Here is a 24,553-nt window from a genome sequence, read left to right as displayed (position 1 = left end):
ACGGTCAGAAAAAAACAAAACAACAACATTGGGATTGTTCTGGACGGTCACAAAGCCTGCACAGGGGGAACCATTGTGGTGTCATAAAGGGGCATAATAGAACTTTGTCTCAAACAGTTTCCTTTGTAACATCAGACTGAGGTCAGGACTCGGCCAAAAATCTGACAATGTTAATTCAAAGGGATTCCAGTGAAGTTAACAGTAAACATTTATGTAGGTAATGATTGTCAGACTGAAATGACATTATAGTAGTGTAATAATGATATTATTATTATTATTATTATTATTATTATTATTAGTAGTAGTAGTAGTAGTAGTAGTAGTAGTAGTAGTAGTAGTAGTAGTAGTAGTAGTAGTAGTAGTAGTAGTAGTAGTAGTAGTAGTAGTAGTAGTAGTAGTAGTAGTAGTAGTAGTAGTAGTAGTAGTAGTAGTAGTAGTAGTAGTGTCTGTATATTCCCTGACATGTCCAGGCATGAGCCATAGTAAAAGAAAATTTCAATTCTGTCAACTGGACAGTTATTAGAATCTTAACTTATTCACTCTAATAACTTTTTGCCCAGTTGACATAATTGAATTTTTCTTTTACTACTACTACTACTACTACTACTACTACTACTACTACTACTACTACTACTACTACTACTACTGTTACCCTTATTTTTCTTATTGTTACTATTATTCTTATTATTGTTACTATTATTCTTATTATTGTTACTATTCTTGTTCTTCTTGTTCTTGTTCTTCTTAGTATTATTATTATTGTTGTTATCATTTTTGCTATTTTATTTATTTATTTATTTATTTATTTATTTATTTATTTTATTTTATTTTATTTTATTTTATTTTATTTTATTTTATTTTATTTTATTTTATTTTATTTTATTATTATTTTTTTTTTTTTTTTTTTTTTTTTTTTTTTTTTTTACTTGTAGCCATTTTGTTTCGTTTTATTGAGATTTGTACTTGTGTACCAGTCCCTAAATACCAGCGGTGTGTTTGTTTTATACTTTTGTGCCAGTCCCTAAATCCCAGTGTTTGTTTGTGCTAAAGGCTAACTGCGTAACCTTCATCTCACTCTCACTTTACCTGCAGGTTTACTGATAAACACGCCGTAAACACGTCGTTTTAACTTAAAAAACAGAGAGTTTATTGTCGTAATGTACTTTTTACGCTGCCTGTCATGACATGTTTGTGATCGGGGCGTTTTATAGAGTCATGAGTCTCATGTCGTGAAACTCGTTCTCTTCGTCTGCAGCAGCGCGTGGACTGAGTGATCTCACATGGAGGGGACACGGGGACTGTTCTGGTTCTAGACTGGAGCTGAAAAAGTCCATTTTCTGTCCATGGAAAGACTGTCCTGTGTCCGTCTGTCTCTGAAGCAGCGCTACCTGCTGCTGCTGTGTCTGGGTCTGTGCGCGCTCATCATCTACCACCGCTCCAGGTAAGAACTTTACAACTCACAGCTTCAGACGTGCAGGGATCAGCTTCAGACGTGCAGGGATCAGCTTCAGACGTGCAGGGATCAGCTTCAGACGTGCAGGGATCAGCTTCAGACGTGCAGGGATCAGATCAGACATGCAGGATAACTCTCACACAGCTTCAGCCCTGCAGACTCAGCTTCAGCCATGCAGGGATCAGCTTCAGCCTGCTCCAGCCCCGCAGGATTCAACTTTTCAACTCTCTCACAACTTCAGGCGTGCAGGACTCGGCTTCAGCCATGCAGACTCCATTTCAGCCATGCAGACTCCATTTCAGCCATGCAAACTCAACTTCAGCTGTGCAGGACTCAACTTCAGCCATGCAAACTCAACTTCAGCCATGCAAAACTGAGTTTCAGCTATGCATGTTGTTAACATTGATAAAACTGATAAAGGCAATGAACCATGCACACACAAGACACACACACAAGACACACACACAAGACACACACACAAGACACACACACAAGACACACACACAAGACACACACACAAGACACACACGACAGCCCTGTTGTCTTGTGCATCAGTGTGACAGACTACACCAGTGGTCAGTGTGACAGACTACACCAGTGGTCAGTGTGACAGACTACACCACTTGTACCTTATTAAACATGTACCCCTGACTGTCCTGCACCAAACCTGCTGAGTCTGTTTGTCTGGACTTTAAACCTGCTGCAACACACCTTTTGTTTGGACAAAGTATCTGGTAACAGAAAGTACACACTGTTGTGATTTTGACTTGATTTTATTTATTTTATTTATTTTTATTACATTTTTAATTGTTTTATTTATTTATTTTATTTTTTATTGTTTTATTTTATTTTAATGCTTATCATATTTTTAATGTATTTATTTTATTTTATTTTTTATTATTATTCTTATTTTTTTAAGTACCCTGTCATGCTTTCTCAGGGGTCTCCAACCTTTTTCCTCCAGTGAGCTCCCTTTACAAAATGACAACACCACAGAGCTACTGATGCTTATAAAACATAAACCATTGCTCATTTATTAGTCCACAAAGTTAGACATCAAAATTATACATTTACAGTGGTAATTAATCAAGTTTTAGCTTTTCAGCACAAAACATATAATCCAGAGATCTTTTAGCGAGCTGCTTGGAGGCGGGTGGAAAGCTGCAGGATGGAGACCCCTGCACCAGAGAATGTCCAGCGCTGTCGTCATTTATATTTGGCAACCACTGTAACAAAAATGAAATAGTTTTGTGATTTTACTTCTGTTGATGAATATTTTTTTGTGCGAACTCTAAATGTCAGTGTTGTATTTCTTATCAATTAATATACGTTTGTCAAATTTCTAGTCATTTTTGCTCGTTTGTTTGTTTGTTTATGAATATTTTTGTCTAACCTCTGAATGTCGCTGTGGTATTTCATTGACAAATAGAGATACTATATAAATCCTAAACCGTCTTATCTCAGTCGACATTTATTACAACACCAGTGCACACGTAATTACCGCCCTTTGACAATCAGTGAAGTACTTTATGATCGAGTCAGCCGAGGTTGATCCGCTGCACGTGTCTGTTCATGCACACTCAATATAATCACTGTTTTCTTTCTTTTTCTGAAGCAAGAGGTCGTCAGGAGCACGAAGAATGAGCCGAACGGAGAAACTTCAAGCTAATTCTTCTCAGTTCACGTTGGGAGGGAAGCCGTTTCGGATTTTGGGAGGATCCATCCACTACTTCCGAGTGCCCAGAGCTTATTGGGAGGATCGTTTACTCAAGATGAAAGCCTGTGGCATCAACACACTCACGACGTAAGCGAACCTTTTAAGGCGATGAACAGAATAGACAATGTATAAATAAAACATTAACCAACAATAGGAGAATATAGGATGATATTTGTGGTATTTTGTTGTAGATATGTTCCCTGGAATCTGCATGAACCTGAACGAGGTGTGTTTAACTTTGAGGATGACCTGGATTTAGAGTAAGTAAAATGACACAAAACTGGTCTGTTCTTCTTCAGCTGTGTAGTAAATATTCCTCAAGGTGGCACTGTTGCCCTTCGAAGCCGATTTTTCAACTTGCATCCACGCCAAATCCCTACAAAACATCACATTTTCACCCTAAACGTTCTTTCTGTAAGACGTGCAAACAGCTGTGTTACATTCAAACTTGATTCCCAGAAAGAGTTGTGATGTTAGTGCTTTGTTTAGGGCTGTAGTTGACGAAAGAAATGTTTGTTTTACTGAAGACATGCCCCGTGCATCACTTAATCTCTAAGGGGACGCTGGCAAAAGCTCTTAAAATGACTAAAATCTCTTGCAATATTCTGTACACAGACATAGACGTACAAGTAAAGAGCATTTTTATACACGAAAATACAGATTAAACTGTCCAATCGGTTCCAAAAACTCCAGCTCACTCACTCTCACGCCTGTTTTCTGGTGTTTTTTTTGGTGAATCTTTTAAAATAACAGCAAAATAATAACGATTTGCGCATTTACGACGACATCTACTAATGAACAACGACGTAACCGCTAAATAACTAAATGTTGTGCGTGTTTTCCAGAGCGTACCTTGAGCTTGCGGACAGTTTAGGGCTGTGGGTGATTCTGCGTCCAGGACCCTACATCTGCGCTGAATGGGACTTAGGAGGACTCCCGAGGTATAATATTTTAACTAAAAAATATCGAAATATCACTGTATCGTATTGTTTAATTTAATGATACAGTATCGATATCGTGTGCCGCTGTATCGATATATTTTTTTGTATTTTTTACCAAATTATTCTGTGACAGCTCGACTCTGTGGCTCGTTTAGCGGAAAGAAACTGGTTTATACAGAACTTTTGACATTTGATTCACTGTTTTGTTGATTAAAACAGGTGTATTTCATATTATCTTTGCACAGACAGTGGTTTAACAAAGTCGTGTTTTAGTCGATTGTTTTGATCCTTCAGAGCTGTTAAAGTGTTAAACTGCACGTGTCTCTGTGTAAATGTAAATGTGGAGCTCGTATAAACTGTGGATGAATCATATTGAACAATGGAGCAGTCTGATGTGTGCTTCTAGTTAGCAAAACACACTTTATGTTCATCCATCTTGAGTAAACGGAAGAAAAATGCACCATTTAATGTTTATTTTTTGTGAACATGAGGTCATTAAGGGTCACGAAAGGCTATGTTTTTCACCAAATCGTACAAATCGAGTTGAAATATATCGTTTTGTATTGTATCGAATCGAAAAAGTACTGTTAGTAGTACTTCGTTACTAAACCGTGAATGTGCTGTAATATAAATACCAATAATGTCGATGTTTTTGCATTTATATAGTTGGTTACTGCGAGATCCAAACATGAAACTAAGAACAACTTACCCTGGATTTACAGACGCAGTCAACAAATACTTTGACCAGCTCATTAAAAAAGTCGTTCGGCATCAGGTGAGTTTATGGATATTATATTAAACACAGAACAAGGTAACTAATAATTGTTTAAAAGTCATAGTTCTGAGACATTTTGGTGTTTCTGTCCTCGTGTTGAATATTGCAGTACTCTTTCGGAGGCCCAATCATCGCAGTTCAAGTGGAGAATGAATATGGATCTTATGCTAAAGACACAGACTATATGACCTTCATGAAGGAAGTACGACTTTAAATATGAAATCCATCTGCGTAGCTCTTTGTGGTGACCAGTACGCTCTTGTCTTTGAAGGCGTTACTGTCGAGAGGCGTCACTGAGCAGCTCGTGACTTCGGACAACGCAGACGGGCTGAAGATGGGACGAGTGAAAGGAGGTGTGACAGAACACACTTTTATATACTACATTTATTTATTATGTTTTATTCAGGAACCTATATTTTATTTTTATTTATCCTATATTACATTTGATTTATTTATTTATCTGTCCTTCCACCCTACCTTTCACCCTTCCTTCATTCCACCCTTCCTTCAGTCCTTCCTTCCTTCACTCTACCCTTTCTTGCTTTCACCCTTCCTTCATTCCACCCTTCCTTCCTTCCTTCATTCCTTCCACCCTTCCTTCCTTCCTTCCACCCTTCATTCCTTCATTCCTTCCACCCTTCCTTCATACCTTCCACTCTTCCTTCCTTCATTCCTTCCACCCTTGCTTCCTTCATTCCACCCTTCCTTTCATCCTTCCTTCATTCCACCCTTCCTTCCTTTCTTCCACACTTCCTTCCTTCATTTCTTCCACACTTCCTTTCATCCTTCCTTCCTTCCTTCCTTCCTTCCTTCCTTCACTCTACCCTTCCTTCCTTCATTCCTTCACTCTACCCTTCCTTCCTTCATTCCACCCTTCCTTTCTTCCTTCCTTCATTCCACCCACCCTTCCTTCCTTTCTTTCTTCCTTCCTTCCTTCCTTCCTTCCTTCCTTCCATCCACCCTTCCTTCATTCATTCATTCCTTCCTTTCTTTCTTTCTTTCTTCCTTCCTTCCTTCCTTCCTTCCACCCTTCCATCCACCCTTCCTTCCTTCCTTCCTTCCTTCCACTCACCCACAGTTGAACCCAGTGAGATTCTTGGACTTTCTTTTTCGTGGGTTCCCTGTTTAAGGATTTAATTTAAGAACCTCATTTTATCTCATATTTGTTCACCATCACATGTAATAGATTCTTTGGTGGATTTAAAAACCTGGGGTAACTCATTTTCAAACAGCAAAAGGAGGAAGTATGTATTTAAATCCGTCTAACTACTTCCTCACAATCCCTTTATCACGTCATTAACATTCACATTCATTAATTTTTGGGTTTGTGAACGGCTTCATTCAGACTGTAAAGTGACTGCATTTGGGCCAGAGTGAAACTTACTGCTTTTATGGGTTTACCAAAAATAAAAGATTTTATTGTAAGATGCAGACAGGACACAGGTGTCTCATTATGTCACAAAGAGCTACTTTTACAATGTACTTTTAGGGGGAAACGAAATTGATTTATTTACAGAAAAGTTGTTGTGACAATAGTGTTTCTGTGTTCTTATTTGTCTATTTAATATATTTGTATTTTTTGTGTTTTTTAATTTCAGCTCTGGAAACAATTAACTTTCAGAAGCTAAACCCAAAAGACCTAAAATATCTGGATGACATACAGGTCAGTGTCTTGTGTTACAGGAGTTAAAGGTGATGACAGTGTCTCTGCTCGTCGCTGCATCATCACTTTGTTCTCAGCCCCACAGGCCTAAGATGGTGATGGAGTACTGGACGGGCTGGTTTGATCTCTGGGGGGGCCTGCATCATGTGTTTCCTGCTGAGGGTAATCAGCCGCTCTATTTCTGCTCTAAACCAGTAAAGATCAGGCAGGTGCTTCAGTTATACACAGGGGCATGTAAAAACTCATTCAGTGCTTTTTGAAATTCTGAATAAAACAAATTCCTAATATCTATTACTACAAATATAATCTAAGACACGATAACATGTGTGTCTTCATACCTGTTTCGATTGTCTCCAAACTGTAAAAATAAAGATATTGTTTATAATTTATTAACATTCTTTAATAAATCACAAACTCGGTCCACTATCTCTTAACTCTGCACAGAATTGTGAAAATCAAGCTGTGCAGTTTCACACAGAAGTGAGAAAAACTGGACTAAAATCCTCAGTTCTGAAGAGAACATGAAAGGAGACTCAGGATGGATCTGTGCCAGTCCAGTCCAGTCCAGTCCAGTCCAGTGCAGTCCAGTGCAGTCGGTCTCAGCGAGTGACCGTGAAGCTCATTAAACCCTGAACATAAATGTGACTGTATAGACCCTACAGACCCTATAGACCAAGAACAGAGAGCTGTGTTAACGTGTTTAAAGTCTAAATTATATATTTAATGCCTGTTTAACCAAAAAGATTAGCTTCATTTTGCTTTTGATAGAAATGGTGGCAGTTGTCACAGAAATCCTGAAAATGGATATGTCCATCAACCTGTACATGTTTCACGGAGGCACAAATTTTGGATTCATGAACGGAGCGTTGGCTGTTGGAATCCCATCACCAAAACCTATGATAACGAGCTATGGTAAGTTTAATCACACGTGTTAAATAAATCTTTAGTCATATATAAATAATGTTAACGCTCCATTGTATTTCCATCTTGTAGTTCAGTGTTTAACCTGCACTTTTAACCGAGCAGGAGGATTCTGTTTATAAATCTGTGTCTTTATGCAAATAACACCTCTGACTTTGACCTTTCACCTTCACCTTCTTTAAAATGTTAACAAATGAGAATTAGAAAGTAGTACAATGTCTGAATATGTTCCTTCAGGGTACTTAACTTTGTAATGACCTTCTATATAAAAGATGAGAGTTTCAGAGGTGCTCGGGACACCTCTTACCTGGAGCCGTCAGGTTTGGACTGTGCTCAGTGCATCTCTGCTTTAAAAAGGATACATTTTGTGTCAAGATAACCTGAATGTGTCTCGGTCCGCTGCGGTCTGGAGATGTGTGATAGGTGTGTGCTGTGAACGCCACTGCCTGACTCCAGAGCACTTCTGATAGCATATTATCTTTCAGATTACGACGCTCCATTATCCGAGGCTGGGGATTACACCACCAAGTATCGCCTTCTAAGAAATGTATTCAGCCACTACCACAGTGAGTGTTGTTTTTGAGATATACAGCTGGACGCACAAATTCACGCTTTTTAAATGTAAATTTCAAATCACACTTCTGCTTAGAGCTGGACAATGTGAAAAGCCTAGATTTGAAATATATGTTAAAACAACTCCAGGAGCATTAACATTTGAGAGAACAAATGTGATTAACTCAAAGCAATACAAGAATCCCATGTGTCATAACATGTTTGTAAAGGTCTAAACTACAGGAACCACCACATTTGTCTGTACATTTTGATTTGACTGTGATATTTTGTGCAGCTCTGATTCAGTTCATACAGTTCAAGCGTGTTCAATCTGCTAATTGCCGTTTCATTCACATTGTGATTCTAATCCATCCACAGTGAATCTTACCAGTCTACTCTACACGTCTCTTTTTACAAATGTTTTTCTCTAAAGGTTAATTTCTCTAGCAAACCTGGATCATTTAAATGATTATTACAAGCCGTGAGTTAGAGCTGAGATTACATTATGCATGTGAGCTCGCCCTGACAGACCCTCAATCACCCCCATCGTGAAAATTACATGTTTGTCTTTTTATCAGGTTTATTCCTTGTGCATTTTGTGATTTGTAAAACAATGGTTTTGTGGTTAAGGCCAGAACACTAGTGTTTTGTGGCCAGGGGTGGAAATGTAGCTTTGGGCAATCTCATCTGGACTGGCTCCAACACAACAAAATAACAATTTTCTCAGAGAGGCACTGATTGAAGTTTGAAAGGCTGCATGATTCATCCTTATGCTCTGTAGTCTGCTAAACAATGTGCAACGGCCCAGATATGAGAGGAACTTTGATAAGCTTTTAATTTCCTCACACTGTTTTCTGTAATTAGATCTTACATAGATTACATTGCGTTTTAAATTACATTACGTTGCAGTTTGGCGTAGGTTTTATGATGTCCTCGTTGAACCAGTTATTGATCCAGGACAGGAACTGGCAAAGAGCGCAGACTAATCATGACCCGACTAATTACCCATTGCCCTTTCAGAATCTCCCCATGTGTTTCAAAATGATTAAAAATTAAGACCATTTCTGTAGTGATTAACAATTTAAAACTAAATATTACATCGTTTGAATTGGAAAAAGTCGTCACAATGTCTCACAGAACAGGAAACCCATGAGCGTATAGTGCAATTACAGCTCTGTAGTGCCTTTTTTAAGTGTAGATTTGGACATTCAAAGACTTTCTAAGGGGATGTTAACCACTCACTTGGCGATAAGAGAATCCTGTCAAGCTTTTCTGCAGGGAGAGCTAGTGTCTGTACAAGGCGCTAACACCTTAAAACGCAGTTAGACAATCAGAGGAGGGCTGTTAACCATTGTAAAGTGGAGTCTTTTAACACTGTGGATCTGGGGACTTTGGGGAAACGAATGAAGTAGCAGGGATGAAAATGTCAGACTTTTTTCTTTCTTTTTTTTATCACAAAGCTATTAATTATTTCCTTAATATCTTGCAGCTCAGGACCTCCCCAAAATGCCCTTTCTGGTCGAGAGAAAAGCATACCAGCCTGCAGTCGTTCATCAGCATCAATCTCTCTGGGACAGTTTGCACTTCATTGACAAGGTAATAGAGTTATACGCAAAAAGGACATTTTTATGATCTAATTTTATAGCAGCTCGACACCCCATTGCTCTGTAAAAGTACCAGATTTTTTATAAGAAAGCTTGATTTTGGATTCAGGGAGTTAAGATCTGTGTTTCTGTTATTTCAGCCTTTGTTTTTTCTTTGTTCTCAAACTGTGATTCACAAGTGCTGCCAAAATGTTCTACAAAAACGGCTTTGAATGCTAAACTTGAAGACCTGACAATCGCGCTCAATCACAAAGTCTCGGTGTGATTGTGTCTAGTGTTGCATAATTGTTTAATCAAGACATAGAGAAACAACTATACCAATCAGGTTTGACATTGTAATCACTGACAAAAGAAGATTAATGACTCTGAATAAACACCTGCCACGGAGATTTTGCCCTTAAAGTTGGTTTTAGAAGCAGGTGAAATAGGCAAATGGCAATACAATCGAAAAACAGGGTGATTTTTGAGCAAATTATTACAGCAAGTCGAGTGTTCAGAGCATCGTATAATAATAGTAACGCATTAGTTGTGTAAAGTAGATGTGTAAAATCATTTGGTGGTGGCTTGCTACTTCTGTTCAGCTGCCCTGGGGTAGACGGACAGAGGAGTGGCGGCCAATCCACGGCCACAAACACCAGGGCTGGGTATCATTAAGAAGTTGCCGATACTATACATATCTCGATACAGTGCAATGCCATATATTTCAAATTCGTTCGATATGATTCGGTGAAAAATAAAGGATTTCAGGGCCTTTAATGATCAACCCCATTTTCACAAAAAAATCCATTTTAATTTTATTTATTTTTTTGTTTATCTTCCATTTATTGAAGATGAATGAACATAAAGTGCATTTTGTTTTGTGCATTTTACCAACTGGAAAAACACATCAGACTGTAGCATTGGCTAGAATTACTCATCCACAGTTTATACGAGCTCCACATTTACATTTACAGAGACATGTGCAGTTTAACGACTCTGAAGGATCAAAACACATCGACTAAAACACGACTGTGACGCTAAAAGTCTTTGTTAAACCAAAGTTAATATGAAATAAACCCGTTTTAATGATCCAAACAGTGAATCAAATGTCAAACGTTCTGCACAAACACAAATGTAGCGCTGTGACAGGATAATTTGGTAAAATATACAAAAAAAAATCTTGGCGATGTATCGATACATCAGCCCACGATATCAACACTGTATCATTAAATTAAACGATTTGATATTTCGATATTTCTGCACAACCCTAACAACCGCTCACTCACATCACATTCACACAGAGGCGAGGTGGGAGAAGTATTTTGCCCGAGAACGCAGTAGTAAACACTTGTAGTTTCTGGAATTGAACCACTGACCTGTGGGTTTGGTTTATAAAAGTGCTCATTATTGTTGTGTCTGTATCTATAATTGTGGAGTGGTTCTGATAAAAAATAGTCAAACTGAGCATCGTAGTTTCATTATAGTGGCTAAAATATACTGTGAGTGTTGGAACAATATCAATAGTGAAATGTTACGTCTTATTTGTTTATATTTTTCAGCCTTTTAAGTCAGAAAAGCCGATAAACATGGAGAATCTACCCGTGAACAACCACAACGGCCAGTCCTATGGATACACTTTATACGAAACCACCATTCACTCCGGAGGGACGCTAAACTCCAACAACCACATCCGAGACCGAGCTTTGGTGAGGGAAAAGTTTCAGTGTTTTTTTTTTTTTTTTTTGAATCACACATTTGATTTTTGTACAGAACATTACACTTTATCCCTGCGAGGCGGCGGTGGATTTCTTTTGTCGAAAGTAGCACCGCGGATTGGTGCTGATTGCTTGGCTTGTTAACAATCTCAGCCTGTGACTTTTACACTAATCTTTGAGACGTGTTACAATAATTTCTCATTTTTTGAAGGTTTTTGTCGACAAACAGTGTGTTGGAGTTTTGGATTATAATGTGTTGGAGCTCACGTTACCAGATGGAAAGGTATTCATTCATTTAGTATTTTAATATAGTTTAACAGTTTAGTGTACTGCATAGCACATTATTGCTTTGCCTGGAAGGTTCCATTGTAAAGCATTAAATATCTATGTTCTTAGAGATGAGCATTAGTTTCAGAATGATGAAAAAATAACACAGATGACTATTCGCACAGACAGTGGCTCCGTCTTTTCTGCATCGTTTGAGGAAAAACTAAAACTAAAACACAACTCTACCCACATCAGTCCGTCTTTCACACAATCAGGGAATAATTTAGCTCCGTAAAATGCTTCGTAGTGTAGTTTTTTAGAGGAATAAAAACATCTGTAATTGAACAAAAGCAAGATTAGAAACGTTAATGCTGTACAGTGGAACAGTTCATGCAAATCATCTCTATTGACGATGGAAAGTTTACATAGTGCAGCTTTAAGTAGTAAAAATGTACAAAAGCCCATAAGTCACTGACACTTTTAAATCTCCAATCACTCTTGTAATTCTTAAGTTAAACTCACCAAATTTTAGCAGTAGGTAAACTGAACCTTCTGAGATTTTTGGCAATATATACGGTTATAATTGTTCACTTACACTTGAACTTATCACGACTTAAACTAGGGAAAGTAAAATGACCACATTTTCGCCCTGAATCGCCCGATCCAACGCACTTTACGCAACATTTGAAGCATTTCCGGGCTTATGTGTCTTATTTGATCCTCGATGTTACATTTTAAGTCGTTTATTGTCTGAGGTTTATTCACAAACACCTTTTCTTTAAGATCGCCCCACAGGAAGAAATCAGGACTAGTCAGGTCTGTGGAGATCACATACTGCCCCCTGTCTTTGAAAAACACTTATTATTCCTTTAATGGCGTTTACGTTCGGGGCATCTCTGGTGTTAAAATGTCTGAATTTGACCCATGTGACTCAAAGTTCCACTGTACAATGAGGGTTCGTTCCTCGGTGCTGGATTTACTCAGATTAATGTCGGAAGAGTCGTTCTAAACGCTCTGAAAACAAAACCGTTATGAAGTTTTTTCAACTGTCAGTGACTTTTGTATATGGAGATGTTTTGTAAAAGATAAATCACTCACATAATGATTCATATTTTCGTTTTATTTATGTATTTATTTATTTTGTCTGATCCTTATATTCTACAGGGAAAAAGAACATTGAGCTTTTTGGTGGAAAATACTGGCCGAGTTAATTATGGAACAACTTTGGATGAACAACGCAAAGGTACAGTTTAAATTTGACTTAAAATATCTTAAATAAACCATATTTTCTTCTGCTGCAGGTATTGTTGGGGACATTGAGTTAAACAAACAGCCTTTGCGAGACTTCCTTATTTATAGTTTGGAAATGAAGCCCGCCTTTGTAAACAAGTTAGTGTTTAAATATTATCATCTTTTTCTTTGGTAATTCTCTGTCATTACATCTCCTGCCTTTGCTTCCTGTCGCTGATTACAAAGCCGCTTCTAACTATAATATGCAAAAGAAAATGTCACCTTTTAATGCAAATTGTATTTCAGTCACACCCATTTTGAGATTTTTTTAAATGGTTCAGTTAAATTATTGAAAACTGTATAAATGCCATGTTGCACGTTTTATAAGTTTAGAGTTTAGAGACGGTAGTTTTAAGAAAAAGGAACAGTTCAGATGTTTTAAAATAGAAATAAAATTTATCTAACAGAGGTTTTGGAAGCAAATTAGTGAATTAAGTGTAAAAGAACATTGAGGTTCAAGCCCCCGGTCAAAACCACAGAGCAGATTTATGGTTTTCTATGAATAAAGTTGGCTGTTGAGTGAAGAGAGGACGGCAAAGGTGGCAGTTTATTTACTAAAGCAACCTCTGAAAGTGAAAAGGAGCATGGAAAACTAATCAAACTAATTTATCTACTGCTACTTTGATGCTTTTTCAGATTGAAGACTTCAGGACACTGGCTCTCTATGCACCAAAGACCGTCTTTCCCAGGATTTTTCCAGGCCAAGCTCCACATAAAGACGCAGCTTAAAGACACTTTTATTAAACTTCCTGTAAGTTGGACATCATACGATACTTAATATATTAATATAATTGTACGTGTGTGTTTCATACATGCATTTCGTACAGTGGTCTCTCGTTTATTGTTGGCGTTACGTTCTAAAAATAACCCGCAATAGGTGAAAACTGCGAAGTATCAGCTTTATTTTTACAATTATTCTATGTTTTGCAGCTGTAAAACCCCTCACCACACACTTTATACACTTTTCTCACACAGGCATTAACATTTTGTCACATTTCTCTTTTGTTTAATAGTGACTCAGGTGTATTTCACAGTTGCTCTGACCACGCCTCTTCGTCCTGGCGCCGCTTCGCTGTCGTGTCGATCGAACATTTATGTAAATTTGTCTGAACACATTCTGTACTGGACAGGAGACACAGCACGGAGGAGACTGATGGACAATGGTCTACAGAGAACACAATGCACGTTCATATGCTGTAAAAAAGCATCAAAATTGCACAAAAAATATATATATAGCGAGGGACAACTGTAGTAGACGATCTCCAGATGTGTTAATTAACTAAAAAGGTCTTTGTGTTTTAATGTTTTGTTCAGGGCTGGGGAAAAGGTGTCATCTTTGTCAATGGAAAAAATCTGGGACGGTACTCTTCAGTCGGTCCACAGCAGACTTTATATTTGCCGGCGCCGTGGCTAAACAGAGGAGATAACCATGTGCGTATTTATGTCGACATATGCGAATTTTGGATTTCCACGAGTTTCAGAATGATGAAAACTGGATTGTTGCCATCAGTTTACAGATTTATAAACTGTATCTGAGTCTGCTTTTTACTGCTAATGTGATGCAATTGGACGTTTTTGCGTAAATGTAATTCGAGTCCATCCGTAACGCTCTTGTATTTCTGACAGTTGATGGTTTTCGAGGAGCTAGAATCCGACGGTAAGATCCTGTTCTCCCCCAGCGCTGACTATGGCATGAGCGTGGATGTCCAGTGAACGGAAGCAGCACAGAGCGAGGATAGAGAGTTAAGCAAAAAAGTATGTCTTAAGTCTTTATTATATATGTCTTTATTTTTCGTGTGCCTAAAAATTATAACTTAATTTAACGCTAAGTCCACATTGGAAGTATGTGTTTTTATCCAAAGTTTTTAATCCTGTTTGTAATTCTGTTTTATCTTGAGAATTTCTATCTTCAGACCTTTTGAGTTTGTCTTTAGGGGATCCACTCCTCCACTTCCTCTGTCTAAATATGCATTTGAGACTGTAAATTACCTTTTGTAAATTAATATGAGAGTATTTTGTTGTGTGGTAATGACTCAGAGCCAGGCCCGTGGGAACTGGGATAAGCTTCAGTTTCTGCAACGGTAAAATAACAGATATTTGAAGAAAAAGCTAAATTATCAAACCTTTACCTTAAGAACAGCACTTAATTGCGTTTCGAGTTACCTTGAAACACAAATACGACAAAGTAAATGAACTCGGACACGTTTTTTTTTCTTCAGAGTTGTTTATTTTCTGATTGAACTAACATCTTTCTCTGAGACTGAACTGCTGTGGCAAAGAAACGTCTGTAAGAGTCACATGCATAAGGTGTGAACCGATGTCACCGAAAAAACTGTGGTTGAGAATGGAAACAGAGGACCCGGATGTAAAGTGTATTGTGCCATAAAGAAGCCCTCACAAGGAAACACTTTAACTGACAATAAATACTGAACATCCTGCACCGTTTAACCTCGTTCCTTCTACAATTAGACCGATTTGTGTAAGAGCTATTGCTTGATACATTGGTTAATAATACAGAAAAACTCATGTTATTGGCAGAAGTTTTAACATCAATTGAAGCCCTTTGTGAACGCTTGCTTGATTAACCTACTTAAAGCTGCACTATGGAACTTTTCTCGCAGTGTCCACCACCTCGAGATGCTACAGCTTTGCCCGAAATGTCCTACAGTGTGGCATTAAACCCTTCTCACAGTAATAATCCATGTTTTTCAGTTTATTTTTCAGCAATAAAAATAACACACGGAATGCAGCACTGTGAAATATTCCAGGCGAAGCGATAACACCTCCACGGAGACGAGCAAGCGGTGAGCGTGCGACCGAAAAGCTACACAGTGCATCTTTAAGTTTACAATGCCACGTACTGTAGTTAGATCACAAAATATTAGTACTTTCTGCTGATGTGTAAGCTGCATTCTTTGTTGAGTGTTTGGCCGAGAGCGATATTTAACACTACGTGGGCAGTTCGCTTTATAACACAATGAAAGTGCACAATATTTTCATTCAGGAACAAAGCCAGTGCGCGTTAATGCAGAGCTGAAAACATTACACAAGACACTGATCAATAAGATTATCCAAAAAAAAAAAGCCTATTATGCAAATTTGTCATAATATTTGTCTTAAGTTTCACTGTTTTGCACAATTCGTAACTGATCTGAATACATATTAACGTCACAAATTCTTCAATAACGCTTTGCTTATCCTCCAATTATAACGCAGCAACTCATTAACACTTGTGTAAAGATAGACAACAGCAGACAGTGGTAGGACAAAAACACTCGACAGCCTGCGTGTTGTAAAATTACACTGGGCGTAGTTTAAATTAGGCAGTGTTTATGTTTGCCCGTGCTGTTTCGGAAGGGCTGTCAATAAACACAGACTCGATTAAATTGCACATCCACGTTTGATAAATAAATAAATACAATAAATAAGGGCAGACGAGTCGTGGTACATCGGTAAAATAAGTCGACTGAGCTTGTTTAGTCAAAGTAGGGGAAGCACAGCGGGCCAAAATCTGTCTTTAAGGTCATGCGTAAATTATAAACCATGTCGTGTGGTGGTTGGGAGATAATTTGGCAACGGTACAAGTTAAAAGTTTGAATTCTCCGCAGCTTCTTCGCTATAACGTAAGATAAGCGGCACCCCTGTGTATTGCACGATGGATATCAACTCGCCTAGATCCTATTAACAGTAGAGGATATCTGTGTTACAGTGTTAAGCTTTATGCAGTGTTGTGGCTACATCTGTGTAAAAATCTTGCTTCCCTTTGAGACACTAAACATAGATACAACCAACACAACCATGGGAGTTTTATCAGCCTCAATCCACAACGCACAACAAAGTGTATTATTACCGTTATGCTTTGCAAAAATAAGATATCAATTGTGCTTTTTTTTCCAATAGGGAGAAGTTGCAGCGAGGTGTAAGATGTAAAAAGTACAGTAGTTCTAGGGTCATGCGACAAAACTTTGAGTAAGAATATGCTGAAGTTTTCCTCAACTTATTGTAATGCAGATTTGGGATGGTGGAAATGTAATTACGTAGAGCTGCTTTAGTTTCTTTACGAGTGGCTATACACAAACCAGCCTCACAGTATGCCCAGAAGAATATCAATCGTTGTTTAAATGTTTATCTTCTTTGCCTGATATCTCGCTCTTTCTGCAAAAAACGAAGATGCATTGTGTATATCAGCTACTTAAGCTGATAAGATCCACAAACCACTAATCGTGCTTGATCTTTTCACTATAGATTTAAAGAGGTTTTGACCTAGTTTAAACCGTTACACCACATGGACAAACAGCTGGTAAAGAGATTATCGCGTCGTTCTATAGGCTGTGTTCACATGAAGTCATAACACCATCGTCAAGACTATTTCAGAATATGCCGTAATGCAGATGTTTCAAATCTGACTCAGTGTCTTAAAGTAAAACTGTGACTTTCTGGAGGTGGCACATCACCCGCACGATCCATAGAAATAAAACTACACCTCGAAATATCCTCCATGGAGATACATACAGTACTTTTTATGTAATTCTGTGGAAAAATACAGCCAAAGGAGCATTTTCCAAGCAGGAGGAGGCTTAAGTAAGAGCCAGGTTTGTGGAGATGCAAGCGCGCTGACAGTAAACGCAGTGCAATAAAAACAATCACGACTATTTTGACTAAAAAGTTGCGTAGTGCGGGTTCAAATTGGTAACGTTCGACCACGTAAGACATAAGATTCTATGGTAAATTTGTGAATCTGTTCCCAAACGTTAATATTTGGATCAACATTTGTGGATTTTGTGAATTTTTTTTATAATACTTTAAAAAAAATGTTTAAACGTGAACACAACCCATGACTCAGAGGGGGTCATAATGATATGGCTGATCTGTGTATACAACACCGACTACAGTGTTAGCTAAGCTGCCATGTCATTTTTTTTTAGTGTTTTGTGACAGTGTCGTAACTTCTACATCACCGAACACGTGAAGGGCTTCTGTGCTATATTAAGTCTTTCATTGTTGGATAAACCTGTGCATCGTTGTGAGGACTTTAGCTACTTCTGAACATGTAAATACATTAATTACATCACTAGTTCCTTTGATTGTTCTCGACTTGACTCACTATTTACACATGTTGCCACATTCGTGATAAGTGCGGAGACAATATAACAGTATTTTCAAACGTGTTTCACTTTCGAGCAACAGTCTATGAACTTGACTGGGTGACTTGAATGCGATGAAATCTAACAATGAGCTTAAAATGAACGATGCCGATAAAAACCCAAGGATGCAGAAAAGTAGCCAGTAGTATTGAACTCGAGAGTCAAGTGCCTGCAAAACACTTAAACCAATTAAATACATTTTATCAAAAGAACATTCCTTTCTTTTGCTGAAACACTTCCATTTTATGTCCTCAATTCTCTGGACTGTGCAGATCCGAACGTTATTTTGAAATTTTCAGTTTTTCGTTTTCTTTTCTTCAAGACATTTCCTCAAATCCACTTAACACTTCTTTTGTGCTGTCTTTTTGTAGCATGAATTCCAGTGATTTCCAGGTTGTGGGTCTCCATCTTCTGTCAATCTGTGCTTTAGTAAGATGCAATTAAAAGGTCTTTATTTTCAAACTGTTTTTATTCAGAAAAGAAAAGTCCCCTATTCACAGTTCTGTTTGTTTTATGTCCTCCAAACATTAAGACGTTAAACGCTGGTTGCACTTATCAAGAGGCCGGGGTAGTTCTTCTTCTTCTTCTCTCTTCTGCAGGTCCAAGGCCAACCACCTGCGATAAAGAGGATTAAGATGTAATCAGAAAAACCATCAGGCTTTCATTTAGGTTCATTAAAGCTGTTTATGTTTGACATTTAAAAATCACGTGCAGGTGTGACTGTGAATGGAAGGAATATGAATAATTATTATGCTGGAAATTACAAACACCTGCGTCCTCCTGAGCGGTATCGGGTTAACACATGATTATTTCTTTCATAGTTAAATACTGTTAAAGTAAAATACACACCGTGGGAAGCATTGTAAACAAACAATGTGAGAAATTTATCATTTTTGAACATTAGTTAACTATAAAACACCGCTCTGAGACTTAACATTAACAGACAATGAAACAAGTATCGTAATATTATCCTAAAAGTGCACTATATGTCTTTTCTGGTGCTTGTCTCCATGGAAATTACTTTAAATTGCCTAGAATGTTTCACAGTATGGCATGGAAACTAGCTCTCACATCACCCACCAATGTTTTCCCAGTCGTTATTTGCACGTACCCTTTAGTCTCGTCTTCAGATCTCCACATTGGGGTCTGTGAATCCTTTCTTCCCCTCGTTTACAAGGACGGGCTTCTCAGTTCGCGTGTGCCAAACGAGGATCTGGAGGTAAAACACACACAGAAAAGGTAGACGGGGATGAACATTAGTAACACGCTGTTCTTATTTTGCTGCTTTTAGCTCCCACTCGGCCCCCCATTCTTCAAAACATGTATTTCCTGTAGCATCGCGGTGTAAAGAGCCACTCGAGCGTGAAACCTGCATTAGGGAGTGAAGAGAGGCTACAACAGTGTGTTATCTTACAAATATGATCCAGCCCACTCAGCACGGCTCTGCTCCTCTCGTGGTTATAGGATAATGGCTGCCCTCAGGTGCGACACTGGTAAAAGCAACATATTTACTAATTAAATCAACACGACATGACATCTCCTAAAATAACCCCAGAATTCTCAAATTACTGCAGTGGTGCGGAAGATTTGTAACTCAACAGGGTGATGTTATTGGGTTTTATCTCAGACAGTCATAATACACTTAATTATCATTTGTTGTGAAGTTAAGGTTAGAGTAAACTTTATTATCTCTGCAGGGAAATGTGTCCTCTGCTTCTGACCCGTCCTTCAGTCTCAACAGGACGGGACGACCTGTCAGTGCCAGGCACAGAGCAGCACCAGGGGGAACTTCTCCAGATCTTGACTCATGTTCTTGGGCAGAACTACATTAGCTGGAGGACTTTACCTATTGCACATGTTCTGGGTGGATGGAGGAAACTGGAGCAGCCAGAGAAAACCCACCCAGACACAGAAAAACATGAGAAACTGCACAGAAAGAACCAGGCAGAATCTTCTTGCTGTGAGGCCAGTGCCAGCCACAGTGCCGCTTTATTTACAACTCTCAACATATCATGTTTTTAGTTAAAGCTAAAATCAAACCAATTTGTATAATAAAATGACCGTATATGCCTTAGAACAGAGAAGTTCATCAAGAAGAATGGGGCTTGAAAGAGAAATTAGACTCTCTGTAATTAGAGATGTGTCCATCCATCTTTCAGTCCAATTGTTGAGCTCAGTTCACATAAGAAATGAAACATCAGTTGAAGAGTGTCCACTTAAACTCCAACAACAAAGTGCTGGAAAAGACATTTTAAAATCAAATTTAGTATTTATTCTCCACTGTGTTCATGTGACGGCGGCTCATTCCCGGCTCTCTGGTGCGTCTCTTGTCTGCTCTTTACACTATCCGGCGGTTTGTGAGGGAGACAGTGCAGCTCTTCTACAGAGAGCCTTTAGACTTCAGATTGATTTGGCTCTGGAGACCGGACAAACACCAGTGAAATGATGGTGGGGTGAATGAGAGAGGAAGGAGAGGAAAAAAGGTGTCAGGCTCATTTTGCTCTGCTCTGTTCCCCGTTAGAAGCCACTTCCCTTTCATCTCACCGTGGCGGCCCAACATGAATTATGCATGGCCCGTGTGTTTGAAATGTGCCAGGAGCCCACTCCCACTTTGCACAGGTGCAAGGGGGGAGGTTAATAGTCATGCTTGCATGTGAAGTGGCAGATTATAAGGAGAGGAGATGCCAGCACACGGCTATCCATTTTTTTTGCCCTTGTGACTCTCCTTGAGCTCATCTGTAATCAGCGTGACGTCCCTACCTCCCGACTCCAATTCGGCGTCTTGAATCCCGTCTTTTCATTTAGCACGCTCAGTGACTTTGGGGAATGGGAGGAGAACAAGCTGGACCAATGTCGTCCGTTGGCTCTGTCTCCTATGACTTTGTGAAGTGTGAAGTGTACGATGGATAGCGGCGCCTGACTCCTCCTGGCCCAGAGAAGGGTTTAGTGAGATGACCCAAACAATGACCTGAGCCTCAGCTGGAGCAGTGAGCACAAATGGAAAGATGATGCTACTAGAGCCGCCCCCAAAGCATCAGTGCTATTGTGTGCAGGTGGCATGTTGAAAAAACACTTTTAAATAGACTTTGTAGCAACAAATGACTTAACAATGATCAAGATATAATGCCATATCAAGCTTATGTATATACCACAAAATGTACAACTTGTTTTGAGCTGATACTTGTAATGATTTAATAGTGTAGCACATTTAATCCTTTTTTTCGCTTTTGGTGAATATTTTTTCTGCCATCACTTACATGAGCATTTTTGTATTATTTTTAGCATCAGAAACAAACTCTTTGTGTGAAAGTCTGTTTATTTGGCACCTTCTCCAGCCTCTAAGTGTACAATCATTCCTCATGGATTTTGAGAATATTGCACTGAAACTGTGCCAAGACAGAAGAGCACCCAAAACATCAGGACTGATTTAAAGTTCGCATGAGTCTGAGCCCTTACCTTAGTGCAATTGGCTGCTTTGGGCTCCAGGTCGTTGAGCGTGACCAGCTCGCGCAGTAGGCTGCTCTCCTGGTACCCCCCCTTCACGCCCCTCAGTTTGAAGTAGGCCTGGGGCTTGAAAAGGATGAGGCGCAGGTTGATGGCGAAGCCGGCCATGTCGATGGCGAAGGGTCGGTGAGGGTCGAACACGGTCTTCCAGCCGTACACTTTCCCTGCAGCGTTCACTTTGGGAGACTCGTACCTGAGCCCGCCCACAAAGGCCACGGGCCACACAGAGACTTTACGAGTGGATCTCATCTGGAGAAAAGAACATCAGCGTGAGCAGTAGAATCAGAGTGATGTACGCAAAGTTTATGTTAATGTTAAAATATTTTCAGTTTGCAGTGATAAACTTGTGCAGTGTCTGGTAAAAGTTTTTTGATGTGATTATTATGGTGCATTTTGACTAATAGGATACAGCAGCCACATCCGTTAGTCTCCCCCACAGCAGATATGGCTGCAGAGATTTTACAGTTCAAATCTTGTGGTTGAATGTGAAGTGAATAAGTAATGGACCGATGTTCAGCACTTTGTGGATCGGACGTTTGGCAAACCAGATAATAATCAAAACCATTCACATTTTTAACAATTGCCCTTCTCTCTGTTGATTATTACCACCACTTTGGAATACACTCAATTCTCTGATGTGTTTTAGAAAGATAGAAAGTACATTAAACTACTTATATACTTGTTGAAAAAGTACTAGCCTGTCCCTGTACACTGAAGCAAGTAGCATGAATAAGCTGAGTTTTTAAGGAGCTGATCCATTAGTGCGCTGTAAGTATCTTTACCGACACAGTCCCCCTGATGTGAATATGGTACTTCACGGCAGCACGTCCTACTTTTCACATTATACCAGTCCTTTAATCTGGAGGCATCAAACAGCCCAGCCGCCCTTTTCATTTTCCACGCAGTTTCTTATGTGTGCTCTGTTTGAACCAGCGCTGCAGCAGTAATAAAAGGTGTGCTCCTAATGAAGAGAAGGAGGGATACAGTACGAGGCTGAGTCATTCAATCACAGCTGCAGAAAGAAGCTACCTCGGTTTAATATTTGGAGCTGTACTTTGAACCGAACATGAGCTGTTGTCTTGGGCTGCAGTGTGATGTAATGAGCTGCTGTGTGGTCAGTTTTAGGGATCGCTGCAGTGAAGTGGAGTTTAAAGAGGGCTTATGGGAATCTGGGGCTTTAGGCTTAAGAGAAAACAACTGCACCAGAAGATACTAGATACAGAACGAACTGGTCCAGATAAGCTTTGGGTATAAAACACAAAAATAAACCCGATACATGTGAAATGGACTGTGACGTAGCAACGAAACAGCACGTTTTACTAAATTGGGTGATTGCTTTATGAGAATTGTCTTTTTTACCATTGAAAACAAACTAAAAACAATCCAAAAACCAATCAATTTGTGACATATTGATTTACTGAAAGTGCACAAAGTAATTCATGAATAAACCAAAGTATATAAAAAAAGTATATAGTTGAAAACATTGCTTAATAAACAGTATTATTGCTCTATGTTTCAGTGTTCTGTTTGTAGATGACATTTTTTTAGCACTTTTCACCATTAAAAGATACAATTTTGTTTTGAATTGTTAATTGCTATGGCAACAGTGCTAATTTCTCATCACTGTGAAACTCACTGGTACAAAGCAAGATTCTGTTTCCTTTTAGCTCAGATACAGTAATTATGTAAGACTGTAACAACACACACGCACACACACGCACACACGCGCACACACGCGCACACACGCGCACACACGCGCACAAGCTACTGTTGTGGTCCTTTTATTGTTATGGTTTCTCTCTTCCTCTCTCTCCTGTCTCTTTTTCCTTTTTTCATATTCTTTCGTTCTCCTCTCCCTTCCTCACCTGTTTTATTCTTGCTCTCTTTCTCGCCTCATCTTTCCCTCTGTCCGTCCCCTTCTGTCATTCCTTCTCTCATTCTCCCCATCTCCTCCTCTCTCTGTCTGTTTCTCTCCAGTTTCTCTTCACTTTTGACACTCCCCCTCTCTCTCCGTCCCTTATTCTCTCTCTCATCACCCTCTCTCTCTCTCTACTCTTACTCTTCAGTTTCCTGTCTCTCCTCTGTGTCTCCTTTACTCTTCTCTCTCATCTGTCTCTCTCCTCTCTCTCCTTTACTCTTCTCTTTACTCTGTCTCTCTCCTCTGTCTCTCCTCTTTTCTCTGTCTCTCCTGCCTCTCCTCTGTCCCACCTCTGTCTCTCCTCTCCTTTGTCTCTCTCCTCTTTCCTCTCCCCTGTCTCTCTTTTCTCTCCTCTTTCCTCTCGTCTGTCTCATTTGCAGTCGCAGCTCCAGCCCCATAAACATTGCCGCGGTCGTGATGGAGGGCTCTGGAGGGAGAATGGGCTCTCGGGCTGATTCCCACAGAAAGGTAATGACAGGCCCCGTCAATACCGTCGCTCCATTTACTCCGGCCAACGTCTGCCGCGCTAACAAGACTGGAGGCTAACGCGCACAGCCCCCCGAGCGTGTCCACTCAGGTAATTCAGCTGGTGTCAAGATGGATGGCCCGAGATGGACTCATTACATGCCCAAACTTCACTCCACTTCTCTCCTCACGTCTCCAGCTGCACTGTGCTTGTTAAGGCTTTAAACAAATGCTTCACGTCCCGGGACAGTGGATTTATGGTTATGTGCTCCCCTTCAGTACAAAACTCATGTATCTGCATATAAAAATGTATTATTTTAAGTCAGTTTGTCAGATTTTTTGATCAAAGTAGAGACAGGGCTTGCAAAGAAAAGCAATCCTCGAACTTCACGACCAAATCCTCATTTCTGACCATCTCCGTTTTAATAAATCAGATCAAATCAGGGTTGAATCAAGACTGAAAACTGTAAAATAAAATAAATGCATCATCAGGAGGAGAAGACAAGCCTCCAGAGCTGCCTGAAGGAGATGATACAGAATGATCATAACGGGATACATTAACTACAACCGTCACAAAAGCAATTTAAATGTAATTATATTTGATTGAGCTATTTGTTTCTGCAATTAAAATAAAATATCTGAAAG

The 24,553-nt window shown here is 39.3% G+C and overlaps 3 protein-coding genes across 6 annotated transcripts in view; 1 reads left to right on the top strand and 2 right to left on the bottom strand.

Moving 5' to 3' along the window:
• fam118b (family with sequence similarity 118 member B) overlaps positions 1-24,553 on the bottom strand; it is a 144,399-nt gene that overhangs the window by 19,357 nt on the left and 100,489 nt on the right. The gene's annotated exons all lie outside the window — the stretch shown is intronic.
• Positions 1,031-24,553, top strand: LOC117380366 (beta-galactosidase-1-like protein 2). Of its 2 annotated transcripts, XM_055226218.1 has the most exons (20): positions 1,031-1,441; positions 3,069-3,257; positions 3,362-3,430; positions 4,016-4,111; positions 4,778-4,886; positions 4,996-5,088; positions 5,158-5,239; positions 6,485-6,549; positions 6,627-6,711; positions 7,318-7,461; positions 7,956-8,036; positions 9,512-9,618; positions 11,165-11,311; positions 11,532-11,603; positions 12,752-12,830; positions 12,889-12,976; positions 13,514-13,628; positions 14,192-14,308; positions 14,504-14,632; positions 23,503-24,553. In XM_055226218.1, the coding sequence occupies exons 1-19, from the start codon at positions 1,344-1,346 to the stop codon at positions 14,588-14,590; spliced, it is 1,923 nt and encodes a 640-aa protein (XP_055082193.1). In that variant the 5' UTR covers positions 1,031-1,343; the 3' UTR covers positions 14,591-14,632; positions 23,503-24,553. The 2 variants fall into 2 exon arrangements, with proteins under 2 accessions (XP_055082193.1, XP_033833057.1); XM_033977166.2 differs by lacking the exon at positions 23,503-24,553 and having other exon boundaries at positions 14,504-15,100.
• The window catches only part of b3gat1a (beta-1,3-glucuronyltransferase 1 (glucuronosyltransferase P) a), a 92,740-nt gene continuing 83,280 nt past the window's right edge, over positions 15,094-24,553 (bottom strand). Inside the window, exons 7-9 of one of the 2 annotated variants that reach the window (XM_055226220.1) lie at positions 21,478-21,774; positions 19,133-19,234; positions 15,094-18,636 (exon numbers count right to left, since the gene is read on the bottom strand). In XM_055226220.1, the coding sequence (XP_055082195.1) occupies positions 19,148-19,234; positions 21,478-21,774 (384 nt within the window). In that variant the 3' untranslated portion in view covers positions 15,094-18,636; positions 19,133-19,147. The remainder of the gene's footprint in view (positions 18,637-19,132; positions 19,235-21,477; positions 21,775-24,553) is intronic. The other variant, XM_055226221.1, reaches the window with a different exon arrangement.

This window comes from Periophthalmus magnuspinnatus, chromosome 13, assembly GCF_009829125.3.
Source record: "Periophthalmus magnuspinnatus isolate fPerMag1 chromosome 13, fPerMag1.2.pri, whole genome shotgun sequence".
NCBI classification, from domain to species: Eukaryota; Metazoa; Chordata; class Actinopteri; order Gobiiformes; family Gobiidae; genus Periophthalmus; species Periophthalmus magnuspinnatus.
The sequence above is the reverse complement of the archived record's forward strand: the minus strand, read 5'-3'. Positions and strand labels throughout refer to the sequence as shown.

What these genes read in the sequence shown, in the direction of transcription:
- LOC117380366 (XM_055226218.1), top strand. Translation starts at nt 1,344, where the DNA reads ATGGAAAGACTGTCCTGTGTCCGTCTGTCTCTGAAGCAGCGCTACCTG. An exon ending in TCACGTTACCAGATGGAAAG is followed by an intron (nt 11,604 to 12,751) that starts GTATTCATTCAT and finishes TATATTCTACAG; the next exon opens with GGAAAAAGAACATTGAGCTT. An exon ending in TAAACAGAGGAGATAACCAT is followed by an intron (nt 14,309 to 14,503) that starts GTGCGTATTTAT and finishes TATTTCTGACAG; the next exon opens with TTGATGGTTTTCGAGGAGCT.